This window comes from Cryptomeria japonica, chromosome 10 (assembly GCF_030272615.1).
Source record: "Cryptomeria japonica chromosome 10, Sugi_1.0, whole genome shotgun sequence".
NCBI classification, from domain to species: domain Eukaryota; kingdom Viridiplantae; phylum Streptophyta; class Pinopsida; order Cupressales; family Cupressaceae; genus Cryptomeria; species Cryptomeria japonica.
In genome coordinates, this window is record NC_081414.1 from 737,835,179 (window position 1) to 737,853,898 (window position 18,720).

An 18,720-nucleotide genomic window follows, 5' to 3' on the forward strand; every position below is an offset into this window, starting at 1 on the left:
TTTTAGAAATAGCTATACATTGCCAACATAAGAAAAAAAAAAAAAAAGACAAAACTAGTTGAAATTACTAGAATATTCTAACACTAGTTGATCTTTAACCTAATTAGAGTCCATAATTTTTTATGAATTTAAAGTTTTATTTTCATCATTTCTTCCTTCATAAAAAATTGCATAAGCTAATGTGTCATATAGGTATCTAAAATCCTTATTTACATTTTTCTAGCATTCTTTATTTTCTTTGGACATATATATTCACAACTACAACTTCATTTGGAATGTCAAGTTTAGTTGAAAATGTTGTAGATATGAGTACGCCAACTAATCTAATGTAAGAAATCTCAAACATTTTCTCAATGCTAATTTCTATAGGATGTTTTTTGTAGTAGAAATTTTTTTTATTGATAAGAAATGGAGGTTTGATAGATTTACTATCTTACAATCAAAATCTTTACAAAATTAATTAAACATATTTTTATTTTAATGGTACCACAAATTTCTATTTGAACAACTAAATCTAGTTTCTATATTGAAAATCAATTTATCAACACCAAGATCTTTCAATTTGTTACACCACTTTTGAAAATTTCATGACTATATATAAAGATAGAAATGGAAAAAACATATATTGAAATATTTAAAATCCTATTTCAAAATAGGAAGGAATAATTATATAATCGGTTAGATATTAACAATCCATCATTCCTTGTTACTCTTCATTTGTTCTTCAACAAGAGAAATAGCCACTATTAACCATTAAGGGATTCTGTAATTGTTGCACTTGATTCTGTAAATTGTACGGACGGCATGTCTGCGAAAGATGTATGTAGATGTTTCTGAAAATCAATCTCATCTTTACTTAACAGCATTGTCACGACCTCAGGCATTGATGGCCTGTGTCTGAAGGATTCTTGTATGCACAGAAGCGCAAGATTTATCACCCTCAACACCTCTTCTTCGTTATACCCTTCCATCTCCTTTTCACTTTCCACTAACTCTAAAACCTTGTTCTCTTCGTATAGTCTCCAAACCTGCCATTAGTTTTTTAAGAAAATGATCAAGATGTTTAAAGTAGAGAATGATGCGAATAAGGCAGTAAAAGAATATTATTAGAACTTTAAAATACCCATTGAAGAAGATATTCCATATCAGGTGGTTGCTTCATGTCGATGCTTTTTCTACCACTAACAATTTCAAGAACAACCACACCAAAGCTATAAGTGTCAGCTTTCTTTGTTAATTGCCCATACCTAGCATATTCAGGAGCTGTGTATCCTCTGCGAAAATCCATAAAATCTGTGTTACTATCTCTATTGATACTTTGGAATTCGAAAAATAGTAGATAAAGTAGGACTAGTTTTCTTACACTGTTCCTGCAACTCTTGTGCTAACATGAGTTTTATCATTCGGAAGAAGTCTAGCGAGCCCAAAATCTGCTATTTTTGCCTGAAAGCTGTTGTCAAGTAATATATTGCTTGATTTAATATCACGATGGATGATACAGACATGGAATTCCTCATGGAGATACGCCAGCCCACGAGCAGTGCCCAGGATAATGTTGAACCTTTCCTTCCAGCTCAATAGTCTTTTTTTTTTTCCTACATGTAGGGCAATTCACTAGACTTTCAAAACCTATCATGTTTGTTGTAACAGAAGGAGGAAACAAAAGAGGGAAGTTCAGGAATTGCAAACCAAATAATATTCTGTTAAGGCTGATATTGGGCATGTACTCATAAATCAGGAGTCTTTCATGGCCTTGTCTGCAACATCCGAGTAAACGCACAAGATTTCTGTGATGAACATTGGAAATGAGTCTCACTTCGCTTTCAAATTCAGAAATTGCACGTGCAGAGTGACCTAATGTCAGCTTCTTTACTGCCACAACTTTGCCGTTTTCCAACGTACCCTGTAAATATCGAATAACTCATCGTTTGAATACATCAACACAGAAGCCTGATATGAACTGCAAATAAACAATAATTTACCTTAAATACTTCACCAAAGCCCCCTTCTCCAAGCTTATTTGCCTGATCAAAATTGTGAGTTGCCTTTTTCAGTATCTTGAACTCAAAATCTTCTGGCCCACGGAGTTCCGTTGCTCCATCAATATCCGCTATTCAATAGATTTGTTATATGATTATTAATCAAGATCTAATTGACTTGCAAGAGTTTTGCTTCATCATCTATAGTATATTAAATTTGGCCTTTTAACAGTTTACCTTTTCTCTGGCCTGGCCGCATTATCTGCTTCCAGAAGACAATGAAACAAGTTAGAAGGCCAAGCAGGAATACCCCTCCCACAACACAAGGTATTATCAGCTTTGGAGAACTCCCCTTCTTCCCTGAAAAACAAAACGGAGAATACCTCAACCGTGAAAAAGCCATTGTAAACAGGAGTAACTGTCTGGCAAAATTTTAAGGAAAATCGATTTAGGTGATCGACTGAAGCTCTTCATTACTTGATTTTATGAAATTACATATCTGAAATTGCAAATTCAAACACGCTTCTAAGGAAAAGTGTCAAAAGCGTTAACCAAATTGCAAGCTCTTCAAGTGAACATAATTAAATTCTGACCTGTGTGTAAGAAATGTGCCAAATCGATAGTCGCATTGCTTGGAAAAAAGGATTTGGAATCGTATCGTAAGTAGCAGCCGGCGTCTATACCCCGTCCCTCAGAGCCAGGAAAACACTTATTTATGTTTTCCTGAGCAGTACTCAGGCAATTTTCGCAGGAATCCCTTTGAATGGATCGCAGACAAAAGGCAAGTCCATAGACAATCGTATTAGTCGGCCCTTGTCTGGTCTGCGCAGCAAAATAACCATCTATTCGCGGAGTCGCGCTGCAAAGATCAGTTATCAAACTTCGACCGGTTGCCGAAAATGAAGTGGAATCGGTGGCGTTTATTGTGCCGCACACCGGTTTGTGTGTGGCATCAGTGTATCGTTCATAAAAATTGGTATTCTCGTAACGCAGATAACAGCCGTCGTAGTATGCTTTGGCGGACACACCGGAGCAGTTCCGTGCTTGCTCCCCTGCAACTTTAATGCAGTCGACGCAATCGGCAGGGGATTTATCCTTTCTGCACTGCGCCAGAACGTATACTGAATCTGTTGTTGTATCTGATGCTGCCTGCTCGTCGTTTGTAGCAAATCCAGATGGAGCAACTTCTTTAACCACAGATTCCATCGCAGTGTTCAAAATTTGCTTAAAGAGGGTTGCGTTATTGGGGGGGCTGCTGCCGCATGAGTAGTATAGAAGCCTGGTCTCTGGATCTGCTCTAATGGAGGCCATTATTAACATGGGAATTAAAATAATAAACGTTATAGAATTCTCTACTTTCCAGCCCCTTCCAGCCATGGCTCTGGATAATTGATATTCTGCTGACCATAAAATGAAATGCACATAAGAAAAAACATCCTCTCTTTACATGTTGTCATCCAATCAAATTCTTTTGTTTACATTTCGTTGAGTTCAATGGTATGAATTGACACGTGATATTTCATAATATTATCATGAAAATTTTATAATAATTTTTCGGCTCTGGATCTGCTCTAATGGGGGCTATTATTAACATGACAAATAAAAGAATAAATCTTACAACTTTTGTCAATAGGCTGGGCAGCTGTATCGACCACTCTGCATTCTCCGAGGTAAACTTAAAAAACCAGCATTGAAGACGGTATTTAGCTGTTGCGAAGGCTGCCCAATCGTATAAACTAGGATTAAAATTATAGTTAAGGATTGACTCAAATGTTAGCCTTATAATTACGGCTAGGATTACATGAATGTTTTATGTTTACAATAGCATTAGGAGTACGGTTACAGTTAAAACTAGTATATTTATATTCTGAAAAAATTATATACAAGAGATTTTTATTCAATATTTTTATTTCTTTTTTTTAATATTATTAATTTTTTTTGTGTGTTTTTTATTCGGAGTTATGAATCTATGAGATCACAAACGGAGTCCTCATTTTCATATTTCATTTGTTCAAACCCGCGAGCTCAACAACCTAACGAAGGCATAGGGTCCGGGAGCTCAATGATCCAGAAGGGATTTGAACCTTGGTGGTCGCTTCACCAAAGCAGTGTTTTAATTGCGACACTACACATCCAAAGACAATATTATTAAACTGTAATTAGTATTAAATTATTGTTATATTATGATATTGTTTAATACTAAGTTATTATTATATATGATTAAGGGAGAGGGCCCTATAGTGGAGCAGGGTTCTATAGTGGTGATGGTAGTTAGGCATAATTAGTCTTTTTATGGAGCACAAAAAGTGTCATGTCAATATTTATCCCCAAAAAGATTTCAGTAAATTTGAAAAAGCAACTAGTTATGTGATGCCACATTAGCACACCAATAAACATGACTTAGTGCACAACTGTGGGTCTTATTTATTTTTGGGACCATTTTGGACACCTTCGCAAAAAAGGCATGTGATGTGGCATCATAATTGACCATGTGGATTCAAAGCTAATTTTTTTAAATAGGGGACTTGACAAGTAACCACTTGTACAAAATTGAAAGTGATTTGAAAAATCTAAGACAGATTTTGGGTGGTGCACAGTTAGGGTGCTCCACTATAGGGTCCTCTCCATTATATTATTACATATTTCTATTAAAATCTTTAGAAAAGAAAAATAGCTTTTAGGACTAAATTATTATTATATATTTTTATATTTTTCTTTAACTCTTTACAAAAACACAAAAAGCTAGTAAGACTAAATTATTATTATTATATTATCATATCATTATATTATTATAAAAAAATTGTTCTTATCCTTATCCTTGAGAAAATAGTAGATTTTATGTATGAACACTTTCAATCCCCCATTCTTCAATTGTAATACACCTATCAATATAATTAGGACTAGCATACCTATATTTTAAAAACATCGAGAGATATCCATATTGAAAAGAATTTTATTTTGAATCATAATTGAGCTCTTAAGTGATATTTTTCTTCGACTGTCATCTCAAGTGTTTCCAAAGATATAACATTGTTAAAGTAAATTTATGTTGCAACAAATAAAACACATATAATGCTTTCTTGTGATCTTTTTCCACTATAACTTGGAAGAGAAGAAAATAACCAATGACATATATGTCCATTCTTCTTACACTGCTATAAAAAAATAAAACATTTAACACTCAAACCTCCAACTAAATGGCTAATGAGAATCACTTTCTTCTCTCTAAAGTCTTTATGTATGCATTTCATCTTCGATTGTAATTGATTCATTATTACTAGAAGCTTAAAAGTAGGCAATTATTCACCATTCACAATAATCCATCTAAAACCTTAATCTTATCAGCTCGCACCAAAGGCTCAATTTGATGACCATATAGTTGTATTTGCATTTATTTTTACTGTAAGGTACAAATGTGAAAATTTGAGAAAAAAATAAAAAATTTAGTGATTATAATAAGTATAATAAAAAGGTTTAATTTCCTTTCTTTACATGAACCATTTAAAGAACAATGCTAAGAAGATAAGCCACCATAAGAAGTCTACTTGACAGGGAGGTTTGACTAGTAAAAAGTAGTTTTTATGGATTATATCTTACACACAGAAAGAAAAATCTCATTGATAGGTCCTCACAATGCAACAAAACATAATAAAAAATAGATATCTTGTATGAAGGCATTTTATTTAATAATTTTCTACCTTTTCTTTACTTGTATATTGAGAACATGTCATTATACAATAGGATTTAAATCATGTGCCTTAGACTATCAATGAAATCACCCAGTTAATTGTCAAAAATCACCCACAACCATAGTCATTCATAGCAAAACACAACTAAGGCATCACCCAAAAATTGCACATTGGTAAGCAATAAATGCCTTTCTCAAAAGCACTTTAATATCTTAAAGTGATGCATTATTATAAATAAAGAAAAAAAAAAAAAAAATTAAAAATAAAAGCAAAAAGCTATGCAAGTGGGATTGTTCCATCTTGTCATGTATTCATTAGTGCACTGGGGATGAAGAAAATTGTATGTTTAATGCTTCGTTTACCTTGGAGGAAGTTCAAGATACTACATTTCGAATAAACCTAGAGAAATCCCGAGGCCCTTATGGTCTACTAGCTAAATTATACCAAGTATGTTGGCATTTCATGAGAGAAGAAGTTTGGAATTTAGTAGAACATATTAGAAAAAAGAGAAAGTTCATGAAGGACATTAATAACATGACAATCACATTGATTCCTAAAAAGAGTGAGTGCAACTTATTTGTAGACTATAGGCCAATTTCATTATGTAATACTATTTACAAGATAGTGACTAAAGCATTAGCAAATAAATTTTAAGGTTATTGGGCATGATCTCATCATAGAAGAAAAAAATAGATTCATGCCTAGTAGGGAGATCAGTGATAGTATTATTATCACCATTGAGACAACCCACCACCCCTCATCACCCATAAATATTATTGTTTTTTAATTTTTATAAAAATAATAAAGCATAGTGTTTTTATTTTATTTTTTAAAATTTTCCTTTGGCCAAAAATATTAGGATTTTTCTCAGTGAGTAAAATTGGACAAATTCATGTCAAGTACTATATTTGGAGTCTCCTAAATCCAATAGTGAGGATTTTTTATCTTAGGGTTTCATCTATGAACCTTTCACTTCAAAATCCTCATAGTGAACACCTAGAAGAAACTTTTTTTCCAAATCATGTTCAAAACCCTATATCTATAAAAAATCAACAAATTTTTAACTGATAAACCCTAAACATGCAAGAAAGAGCCCACAAAATGTATCTCATACCTTAAAATGTCTCATTTTTTAATATATTTTCGTAACTTTTACTTTTCCTTAGATATTGTTAAACAAGGCTTCTATTGATACAAGGATCTCTCAAACCCCACAACTCCAACCATGGATCTAATGGTTAATTATTAGGAAAATTATATAGATTGATGACACCATTTTCTATATAACTCCATTAGATAAAAGAATTCATACAACATTATAGAAAAATCACATGAAAATATTAAGGATATATCAAAAGATAACACAAGATACACCTTAGGAAAACCCTCAAAAGGTAAAACCTAGCCTCCAAAAGTATCCACACTGAATATATAATTTAACAATTATAAAACTACAGTATACTTATATAGTGTTCATGAATACTTTTGAAACATCAAGATCGTCCAATGCGTCCACTATGTGTCCAAGCATGTATCCATATATCAATTTTCATCCTTTGAAATTTGATTCTTTTTAGGAGGGGTGAGATATCTAATAATTAATCCACACTTTAGAAGAATAATCAATAAAATTGCAACCAAGCTAAATATGATTAACAAAAAACCTCAACCATTGAACATGTGGTTGATTCTATAGAATCTGTATGCGAGAAAAGCGGGTCAATGAAACTTAAAAGTGAAAAATGTGGTCTCAAAGAAGCTTGCTCACACACCCACATGACTTCTTGGGGAAAGTTATGGAGTCATGAAGAATGACTCAACTTCCCAAGGTTGGTTCCATGGTTCTCTATCTCACAAGGTCCCTCAAGCCAATGCCTTTGCTCTCAGATCACTGAGCACAGTGGCTTAGGGATGACAAATGCAAGAACGAGGGATGCTTATGACTGATTTAATTATGAAAATGAATCCTATCTATGCATGATTATACAAATGCAATAAACTAGATTATAATATGACAAGATTAGTAGCAATCCTATCCTAACATGATATACTAGTTTATGAGTTAAGCTAATGATAAAGGAAATAGTCTAAAATGTTTATTAGATTAATTCTTATTACAAAGAGAAGCTAGATGTGCTAATAAAATTGAGCATAAATGAGACACTAAAAGCTTGCATGGATCCTTAAAATGGAGGAATGAGAGCTCTATTTATAGTGAAAATAAGGCAATGGATGGTCAGGATTGAAAGAGTTAATCAAGGGTCAAGTTTGAAAGTTGTCAATCCATGTTTACAATTTTCACCAATGAAATGGTGACAATTGTCAACATAAGGTTGGTTGACAGGGAGAGGTAGGAAGCATTAAATGCTTGAGAAGACCTCATGGTTACCCTAGGAGGTAAGGGTTAAGGTTAGGTTAAGATTACCCAATGGATAAAGCTTTTACCGAAGAGGTAAACTCTTGTGCAAAGGTTAAAGGAATAACCATGGTGAAACCAATAAATGCTTGATGATACCCTTGGGTTATATGGAGGTTAAGTTAGTCAAAAAGTCTCTAACCATTCCCCGAAGGGTTAGTTAACCATTAATGGTTTAAAGACATTGGGGACAAATCTGTAAGAGTCCTTCCAAATTTGGGGGTATTCAACAAGTTAGCTTGTTGAATGGATAAAGGCTTTAATGCCTTTTGAAGACTTTACTCCAAATTTGAGAAGTGACCTTCTCAAATTTAGGGAAAAGGGATAATGGATGGGCTTAGATTAATTAATTAGGATTAGATGGATTCTAGAAGAAATTTAGGAATAGGGTTTAGGGTGCAAGTGGGTGAGGGAAAATAGAATTAAAATAAATTGCTTTATTTCAATTTGGTTATAATTTGCGAAATTGAATAAATTAGTTTTATTCAATTCGGTGTAAACTATTAATTAAATATAAATTTAATTAAAAAGTTAGAAGAAGGGATTTAATTAAATAAAATGATTTATTCAATTAAATGATGTAAGAGGTTCTAGTGAATTTAACTAAATAAATTGAATAATTTACTTAATTAAATAGAGGAATGTGGGTGATTTAGTTCAATTAGATTTAACTAAAATAGAGCAATGAACATAAAATATTCATTTAGGAATATGGTCATTTTTATACGTCTACAGAATCAAACTAACATAAATCCACCCAAGTGGTAAGGTTAAACTATGTGCCTCAAAACCATGTGATTCTTCACAAACATACTCTTTAGAAGAAGAATCGATACAATTACAACCTTGATATCAATATCACCAACAACCCACCTTAAATACTAACCATGTGCTAGATATTATAAGATCAAACTAACATAAATAGACCCAAGTGGTAACGTAAAAAAATGTGCCCCAAAGCCACGTGAACACAAAACTATTGACCTAACATTTAAGTTTTAGTACTAAGTTTTTCAATTGTCAAATATTGTTTTCCATGTGCGATCTACACAATGTATTTAATCAATATCACATAAAACTTTAAAAGTGGACTCAAATAAATATTTAATATAGCTAAACACATCACTTAATGAGGCACTACAAGTAAATATTCAGTTTACATGATTAAAATCACATGTTTTTTATTAAGGAAAATTTAGGTTTTGAAGGGACCCCGAAACGCTGATTAGAGGAGCTCTGCAAACAAAAAACACACAACCAACCAATATCTCTACCACAACAAAAGAAAAAGAATCAAAGAAGAGACCTTAGCAAGCCAACAAAAGAAAACAAAAAAACTAGCATAGATTCTTCTGGGCTTCAACAACTTTGGCTTCCATCTGATCCAAATTCTACGACATGTTCCTTAGATCTTGCAATTTGAACTTTGTTTCCTCCCTAGTCTTCTTGAGATACCCATGGGTCCGAGATGATGGACCCTCACTATCATCCTTAGCCTATTTACCCTTCTTAGCTACATCAAGATCAATTACAATGTTGTCCCAAGACTTCAAAGCCTACACATTTTGCTAGTATTTCAAAAAGGGTTGTAATTACTTTTGCACTAGTGTGAATGGTTCTATAGCTTATGTTAACAAAATTAGTGGGATTATCATCAATTATCTTCATCTTAGCTTCAAGAATCCACAACCCACCTTCATAGTTTGTCTTCAAGTGAGCAACATCTTCAATAATGTTCTCAAGGATAGAAAGAATTCTTGTTTTCTCCTCATCATAAATCACATTGCCAACACCATCTCTTGAGGTTGCCCAACCATCACCCTACTCCAACACGACCACTTAAATTTTAATAGATATGATATTAACATTAACCTAATTCATTTCTAGTAACAACCATTTGGAAATATTGAAATGGTCCACCACAACATCCCTAGCGATACCTAGAAGATTAGGGGGATTCTCAGGGTCACTTCCAAGGAAAGGGGAGTCATTTTGTAGGTCCCTAGGAAAGAGTGAATGAGTATTATTTTCCTCATTAGCATGATTAGATAATGGAGGAGAAGGGAAATCTCCCAAAGAGCCTTCCCCTCCACACATTAAATTATTCCCTTCTAAATTTTAGTTATCCCTTTCCTCCTTAGCACCAAAATCCTCATCAACCTAACTAGGAGAATCATGCACAACCTTCTTCCTTTTAACAAATCTTCCTTTTTCATCCCTAAGAAGGGAATTCTCTTTTTTATGCTCCTCCGACACATAAATCTTGTTTTGCTCTAAGGAAGCATCGTCCTCTATTTTTCAGTCCTCATCCTCTGAGTCATCATTCCCCTCCTCTGTATCTGTCTCCATTTCCTCCTCAAACCTCATTTTCATCAAATGCAAAGGGGGAAAATTATGTCTTTTATTCTTAGGGGAAGACGAGAGGGCTTCAAAATGTTCCATTATTATAAGGGTAAAGCCCTCATGAAGAAGATGGTTGCTATTCTTCTTATTGTGTTCCTTAATACTTGCTTGAAAGGATGACAAGAGATAGAATGAAAAAAAAGAAAAATCTTCTGTCTAAAATGGTTAAGAAAATAAAAATGATAATCATAGATAGTGGTAAGCCACACATCAAATATCCAGATTCTTACTTTGTGTGCTTCTTTGGATTTCATAGCTTTCACTCATATCCCCAGAGAGTGGACTGGTGTAGTAGATTGTCTGACCAAATGGGTTTCTGAGCACATGTATAATTGGAATATTATGGATAAGGGACAGTTACCTCTGAGTTTGTCTCAATAGTTAGATCATTTAGTGGATCTTGATAGGGTGGTTTGATTCCTGTGCTTTGTGTTAAAAACAAAAACACACATCCAAAGTAAAATACTGCATCAGGACTTTAACCACACCCACCCAAAATGGTCTAAGGGATTCTACCTAATAAACTCCATCTGAATTCTTGATAAGCTTCTAACCCTCATTATGTTATAAAAAAGTAATCACCATGTACTCAAATTTTTTTTTTGTCTTTGAAAATCTTATTTCCTTCCATAGGCAGCCAAATTACCTCCGTAATCAATTCCTCTGTGACATCCAAGATTTTGTTGCTAATGCTCATCTTTCTATTCTTCCACCCTTTCCTGGAGAGCTTTGTCACCTTAGGGTCATAGCCATGAAGATGCTCTAGATAGGGCATAACACCACCCTTAGCCTAAATCCTCGAAATTTCCCATTTTCTACAACTGTCATGATAGGAAATGGGTTCCTGTTGATGTCTCTCACCTCCCATGATGGATCCCACACACAAACTAACAAAGAAAAACCTACCCCATAGCCGACACCCTAACAACACAATCATAAGTAGATCCCACAAAATGACTCTATGATACAAAACAATCTTAAACCTAGGAAATTGGGTACCAATAATGCTAATAATGTGTATGGTAATAGTTAGCTGGTAATCACCAAGGATGAAAACCACCCAATTGTGATCATTAAAAGATCTCCAATAATCAATAAAGGATAGGGTGAAAAACATGATCACCCATGTGTAGACCAAGACAAGTTAACTAGCATGGAGAATATCAAGTTTGATAATGTCCTCAATGTTAGGGGGAAGATGATCAATCCCATTCCAATAAAATACCCCTCTCTACAAAACACCAATATTAGAAAAAGAATCCACAAGGGAATTACCTTTCCTAGAAATATGAGAAATATATGTACATTATCAAAATCTTTGATAAGGTTTAAAGCATCCTTAATTAGATTTTCAAAAGACCAACTTAGAGTATGAGAACCCTTTAAACAATTAATGATGTTGAGTGAATCACAGTCAATCCAAACCTTTTGGAAGCCAAGATAATGAGCCAATTTGATGGTATGAAAAGCAGTTGAGGCCTTGACCGAGTGGTTAGAATTTATTCCTAAAGGGAGTGCCACTGCCGAAAGGAGCTTGCCATAATCATAAAATCATTCATGTTAAACAGGTTGTACAAAACCTATTTATAAGAAAAAGATACATAGATTTATTTAGCTTTTATATGTAAACCTTACAATAAGATTCTAGTAGAAGAATTGTGTAAGTCCTTGTATGCAAAGAATAGATATAAGGAATAGTTAATCTATCATGTAGGCCAAGACCTTTTGATAGTCATTTCTCATTCTCTAGATTTTGATTCTTTTTAGGAGAGCATAAATATTTAATATTTTGTTTGAGTCACAATTGTGTTAAAGCACCTAACAACACACTTGAAGGAATGTGGAATAGGATGAATTTTTGTCTCAAACTAAATTACAAACTTAAATTTTATGAAAATTGGATTATTGATAAACAAATGTCAAATAAAGAATCCACTTTTGTTTTCATCCAAAAGGAATTGGTTAATGAACCTTTATCTTGAGACCCATTTTTCAACAAAATGCACCTTTCCTCATAGTGGCACATGACAATTGATTATTTATATTGGATCTTCAATCAACCTACTTTCCATTGCTCACATATCCAACATTCTTATTCTTCTTTCTCATTGTCTTTTAAATATCCAACTCCATATACAACTTCAAAAATGTTTCTTGCATATGTTTATGGTATGTGCATAGTTATGACTACCCTTACATTCCTCTTACACTTCACTTGCCTTTTCTTTTGTCATTTTAACTAGCTTTATTTTTCTTACCTTGCCATTTACATTAGATAAAGAAATGTTCCTTTTCTTTTCTAACTCTAAATAATGCACTACGGGTTAACCCTCATTTATTTTCTAGGGTTTGGCATCTAAATAGCCTACCAAGTATTTCATGAGTGGAGGTCTTGATCCATAAGATCCTTAAAATAAACGAATATTCCTTCTTTTTAAATTCATTAGTTTGCACTTGTATATATCGATCTCACCCTTGTCTATTATTGTGCAATTGAAAATTTTTCCCTTCATGACATATACTATAAAAAGAATTGTTAAATATAACCTTAAAATCATCTCATTTACATATTGATTGTAGATTCCAATTCATAATAAAAAGGCAGGAACTCTCATGCTATTCTTGAAGAAAGAGACTTAACCATACGCCAAAGCATGAGTTGAACATATAGTAGAAAAAGACAATGGTTGATGTGTACAAATTTAACTGTATGAAACAAATTACATCAAAGTTGTCGAAAAGTCTTGTGTTAGACCATAATATTGATGTCCATGAAAGCATGGTTAGTGGGAGATTTAATTGTGGATGTAGAGAGGCATGGATGAATTTAGTAACTAGTCAACAAGGGAGGCAAATTCACGAATCATGATCAGTATGAGGTCAAGCTTTTCTCTTTTCCGCACAATGGTCAAACAGAGGGCTCCATTACCTCACATATTTCCATGTTTGAAGTATTAAGTTAAGCCGGCCGTGTAGGAATGAACAAGTTAACACGCCATTTTGACGACTTATAAAATTCGACACATCATTTGTCTTCATTCACATTTGGTCGTAAGTCGTCACTCCTCGTGGGGCTCTTCATATTTTAACTTATACTTTGAACACGTAAAACACACGCCAATTATTTTGATAATACTCCATTAGCTCTTTGACATCTAATTTCCAAATAAACTTGATACTTGACCATTAAGATGTCATTGGTTATCACCATTTGAGCTTGTGAATTAACTTGTTTGAAGTTTTATGAAGAAGGAATGAGGTAATGTCAAATGTCAACCATTGATGAAAGAAATCAAATATCACTTTTTTTTCTAAGTAATTCAAGCTTAAGTGTTTAATCTTACTATCTCACATATTGGAGTCAGTTTGGGATGAGGTAAAGAAGAACCTTGATGCTTGACAAACTGACAAGAAAAAATACTCTTAGTGTTCAAAATCATTAGTCTTCAATGCTCAAAATTTTGGTTTGTCTTTAACCTGCACTTTTTAGATATGACAAGGAAGAACCCTAACCCTCAATTCCTCAAAATGTTTGAAAATGAGTTTAATAATAATTTTTATTAATTTAAATATCATAATATAAAAATAATTTAATATTAATTATAATATAATAATATAGTGTATAAACCTTAAATCTAAGTGAAGATGTGCGAGCACAAGCGAAAAAATGCAGAGGCACAAAATGAGTAATTGGATGAAGGCTAGGATATTTTTTGTGAATGTAATAAAAAATCCTCAAATACTGCCAAACCAATGATATTTCTAAGGAGGCCTTAAATTTTTTTGGAATGCTAGAATAATTATCCTTGATTTGTCAGTTTATTGGCTCAAAACTAATAGAACGAGAATTAGGGGATGAATTACTAAACACTAGAAAACACAAGAGATTGTTAAATTCTTACCACGTGGCTTCTTTGTGGCTATTTTTTTTCTATTTAGAAGATAGAGAGATGGTTATTCAAGGTAGCCTATGGAAGATGGGTGAATATGGAAGGAAATACAAGAGCAAGAAAATGTAACATAAATCCAAGTAAGTATGTTGATTGAAGTAATGTTACCAAAGTAGAGAACAAATTGAGAGCAATCGCCCAAAACTTGAAAAGGAGACACAAGATCTTTTGAAAGGGAAAAAGAAAAAATAAATCCAAGTAAGTATGTTGATTGAAGTAATGTTACCAAAGTAGAGAACAACAACAATCACCCAAAACTTGAAGAGGAAACACAAGAGATTTTGAAGGAAAAGCCTAAAGAGAGAGAGAGAGAGAGAGAGAGAGAGAGAGAGAGAGGCTCATTACAATGATATCCAAAGTGAATAATGAGAGGAGAAGAAACTCTTAAATAGAGATGAGAAGAGGAGATACAAAGTAACTCCCAAATCTATGAATGCCACCATTCATAATATGTGTGTGCAATGTGTCAACATCCTCTTAAGGAGGATAAACTAATATTCCTTAATAAAGGAAAATAAAAGAAATGAGTTGTCCTCACACATGTACTAGAGGACAAATTGCATGTAGGGATTCCAAAGGAATATTCCAAACTAAATATAAATAAACCTAAGCCAAGTAAAGATTAAATATTCTAACACCCCCCTTAAGCTTTACTTGGGGAGTTCACATCAAACCCTTCAATGGGTTGCATTCCAAGATTTTAACAATGAAATCAAAACTTTTCTTTACAAAGTGGCTTTGTTAGAATATCTGCAACTCGATCTTTGCCCTTGCAATATAGAAGTGAAACTTGCTTGTATTCAATTTTTTCTCTAATAAAGTGGTGTTGGAGAAAAATATGTTTGGTCCTTGCGTGGAAGATAGGATTCTTAGTGAAGGCAATGGCACTTTTATTGTCACAATACAAATGTGTTGGATCTTTTTGAGGTAGCCCCAAATCTTCAAGAATTTTTCTAAGCAACAAGGCTTCTTTAGCGGCATTAGTGCATCCTTTATACTCAGCTTCAGTGGAAACAAGTGAAGTAGACTATTATTTCTTACTATTCCAAGAAATGGCACCCGAACTAACAAAGAAACAATATCCACAAGTAGATTTTCCATCATTAGGATCTCCCCCTAGATCTGAATTAGTAACTGCTTTAAAAGTAAAATCACAATTTGCATCATAAAATAAACCAACATTAAGAGTTCCTTTAATATATCTCAAAATTCTTTTTGCAACTTTAAAGTGAGTTTGTTGAGGTTTAGACATAAATCTAGAAATTAAAACCCACACTATAAGCAATATTTGGTCTAGTAGGAGTTAAAAAATTTAAACTTCTAACGAATTTTCTATATAAAGTAGCATCACCTAAAGGAGTATTCATATCAAGCATTAACTTTTTTCCTAATTCATATGGAGTAGAAACATGATTAACATCATTCATTTTAAAATTGCCTAAAATATCTTGAGCATATTTACTTTGAGACAGAAAAAATACCATTATTTGTTTGCCAAATTTGAATTCCCAAAAAATAATGTAAAATTCCTAAATCAGTCATTTGTGTTGGTGTAAATAATTATTCATTATGTATATTATTACACTTTACTTAAGTTAACTTAGGATAATGCATCTCTTCATGGTTTGGATTTGAGACACTTAGGGAAGTGTGCACATAGGGATATAGCTTGTAGGAGAAATTTCACCTTATGTGGTCTTATTTTGTTGTTACACTCCACATTCGGTGGGTCATCCACCTCTTGTGGAATATTATGTTATCTCTCCTACCTACCCCTAGTATTTCTTACCTACCCTTGTTTCTCATTGAGCCACATGTCATAATTGCATGCTTGTATATCCATATGGCCTTGCCTATATAAGTAGGCCCATATTCATTGTATTAGTTAATCCATTTGATCATTTGCATATTGATGAGAATACAGTTTGTTCTTGTCATTTTTTTGTATCTCTTTTATGTTTTTCATTATTCCCTTGATCTTGGCAAAATCTCACATGGTATCAAAGCCATTAGAGTGTCATTGGTCTGTCAATTGAGATAAATTTGGGGTTTTCCATTTTGGAGCTTTCTATTGTAGGTTATTATTGAAGCTTGTTGGGTCAAATCTGAGGTTACCATTGGATTGAGGATGTTGAAGAAAGTTAGTTTTGCCTTTTTTTTTCATCCAAATTGGACTTTGGAGGCCAAATCTAGAGGCATTTGAAGTTTGAAGTTGCAACGGAAATTTTCCATAAATTATAATTTTGCAGACAATTTTCTAATAGCGATATCTCACTCATCCAGACTACTTTTTTCGAGCAATTGTTTTTGTTTTGGGGTAGAATTTCATGATCTGTATAGTGGTGCAGGAGTTTTCTATTTTTTGGATACAAGTTTTTTCAGAAATCATGAAATTTACTTTGGAGGCTTCATTTGGGCTCATATGGACTCCTTTTCAGGTGTCATTTTTTTAAAAGTGCATAATTTTTTTTCTACTTTCATAATTTGCCATTAGTTTGCAGTGATTTTGAGTGGATATTGTACTTTCAGTATTTGGTCATTTTTTGGCCTATTTGGTGCTTGGATCTTAGTTTAGATCACTATCGGTATTTGTTGAAGTCTCTTATATCTCATTTTGAGAAGTTGTAATCATTGAAATTAGAAGTCCACTTTGCCATTATTTGCAAATTCCAACATGATCTTTTTATGGGGGGTTAGTTGTTCATTTATATCTCTTGGTGAAATTTCATTTGGAGGCATCTTCATTTGCAGTATTCTACAGGGCTTCTTTGTTGGTGGCATCATTTTCATGTTTTCACATTTGAATATTTTATCATGATGTATGCTCTTGCATGAGAAATGTTGTACTCACACTATCATAAAGTGCCACACCTCTTTGTATCTTGTCTTTGTTGACTATTTGATGTAATCCTCTTATACATGTAGATTAGGAATATCTTGTGAGAGTTGGTGCATGGCTCCAGTTGAGACTTAGATTGTACACATTTGTACATGGCTCCCATGAGACTTGGATTGTACCATTATTTCTGTCATTTACGAGTATCCAGATGATGCTCAAAGTAGGTTGTCTCCATGCCTGATCTTCATTTTGTTGCAACGAGTGATTCATCGTCATCGACTTGGTACCTAGTTTGTCACACTTTGACATTATTGGTGCAACATTGACTCTCTTTCTTTCTAATGGGGAGGTATTTTTGGTCATCATCATTGGACCATCTTTGTAGGAGATTCGACATTGAGGGAGGGCTTCATGATCTCTTCTTCTCTCTTATGGGGGGGACATATTTTTGTTCTTCTCATTCATCATTGAGAGCATTGTGTGCTTTCATCATCTCTCTTTTGGGGGATCTTTTTTTCCCATTGGGTTTTTCTCTCTTTCTTCATTTATGGGAGATTACATTTGCATTTGTTCATGGGTACCTAACATGGCCTAGTAGTCGGGACCCATCTTGCATTGCTTAGTTGCATTATAGATTTAAGTGCATTCCCCTAAGTTGCACTTAAGGGGGGGTGTTGGTGTAAATAATTATTCATCATGGATATTATTACACTTTACTTAAGTTTACTTAGGTACATGCATTTAATAGTAGTTTGGGTATGAGACACTTGAGTGTTTGTGCCACATTGGGATAGTGTGTGTAGGAGAATTTCCACCTTTTATGGTGTTGATCTTATCTTGTTGTTACATTCCACCTCATGTGGAATATTATATTGTTTCTCCTACCTACCCACGCCTATTTCCTACCTACCCTTATTTTTTATTGAGCCACATGTCATGTTTGTGTGCTCACATATCCATATAGCCTTGTCTATATAAGCAAGCTCATCTACATTGTTTGTATGGGCATTAATTGAACATCTTGTAATGATCCAGTTGATCAGTATTTTCATCTTGATAGAATACAGTTTATTCCTATCATCTATTTTGTCTCTCTTATTTGTTCTTTCCATTGCCTCTAGATCTTCATTGATTGGTTTTTGGAGATATTTTAGAAGGCTTCTATTTTCAGATCTGAGGGACATGCATTTTTTGGAGGCATCTTAGAGCATTTTTGACCTCACCATTGCATCCAGGAGGCCATTTCCATAAAAATCAAGTATAAACTCAACCTATTTTGGCAAAAAATGACTTTTGGGTGTGGAGGAAGTTTTTGCCCAATTCGGGTGGTATGGTACGAAATTTTTGGATTTAAAAAAAAAAAATTCTGAAAATTCTTTTTCTAGTTTGAAATTTTTTTTCTTCTGAAAATAATAAAATATCCGAAAAGGCGAAAGGGGGTTTT

The 18,720-nt window shown here is 33.6% G+C and overlaps 2 protein-coding genes across 2 annotated transcripts; both read right to left on the bottom strand.

Moving 5' to 3' along the window:
* Positions 1-746: 746 nt before the first annotated feature.
* Positions 747-2,382, bottom strand: LOC131047340 (putative serine/threonine-protein kinase). The gene is made up of 6 exons (XM_057981211.1): positions 2,217-2,382; positions 1,983-2,110; positions 1,690-1,903; positions 1,364-1,595; positions 1,124-1,274; positions 747-1,028 (listed from the first exon to the last, which is right to left on the bottom strand). Exons 1-6 carry the CDS (start codon positions 2,380-2,382, stop codon positions 747-749), a joined length of 1,173 nt encoding a protein of 390 aa, XP_057837194.1.
* A 164-nt stretch (positions 2,383-2,546) lies between these two features.
* Positions 2,547-3,356, bottom strand: LOC131047339 (cysteine-rich receptor-like protein kinase 1). Its single transcript, XM_057981209.1, has one exon. The coding sequence runs from the start codon at positions 3,354-3,356 to the stop codon at positions 2,547-2,549; it is 810 nt and encodes a 269-aa protein (XP_057837192.1).
* Positions 3,357-18,720: the final 15,364 nt, after the last annotated feature.

Bases quoted from the DNA above. Each gene is read 5' to 3' on its own strand.
- LOC131047340 (XM_057981211.1), bottom strand. From the start codon at position 2,382: ATGGCTTTTTCACGGTTGAGGTATTCTCCGTTTTGTTTTTCAGGGAAG. The intron at 1,904-1,982 runs GTAAATTATTGT...CGATATTTACAG, and splicing joins GCTTTGGTGAAGTATTTAAG to GGTACGTTGGAAAACGGCAA. The intron at 1,596-1,689 runs GTTTGCAATTCC...CCCTACATGTAG, and splicing joins CCTTAACAGAATATTATTTG to GAAAAAAAAAAAGACTATTG.
- LOC131047339 (XM_057981209.1), bottom strand. From the start codon at position 3,356: ATGGCTGGAAGGGGCTGGAAAGTAGAGAATTCTATAACGTTTATTATT.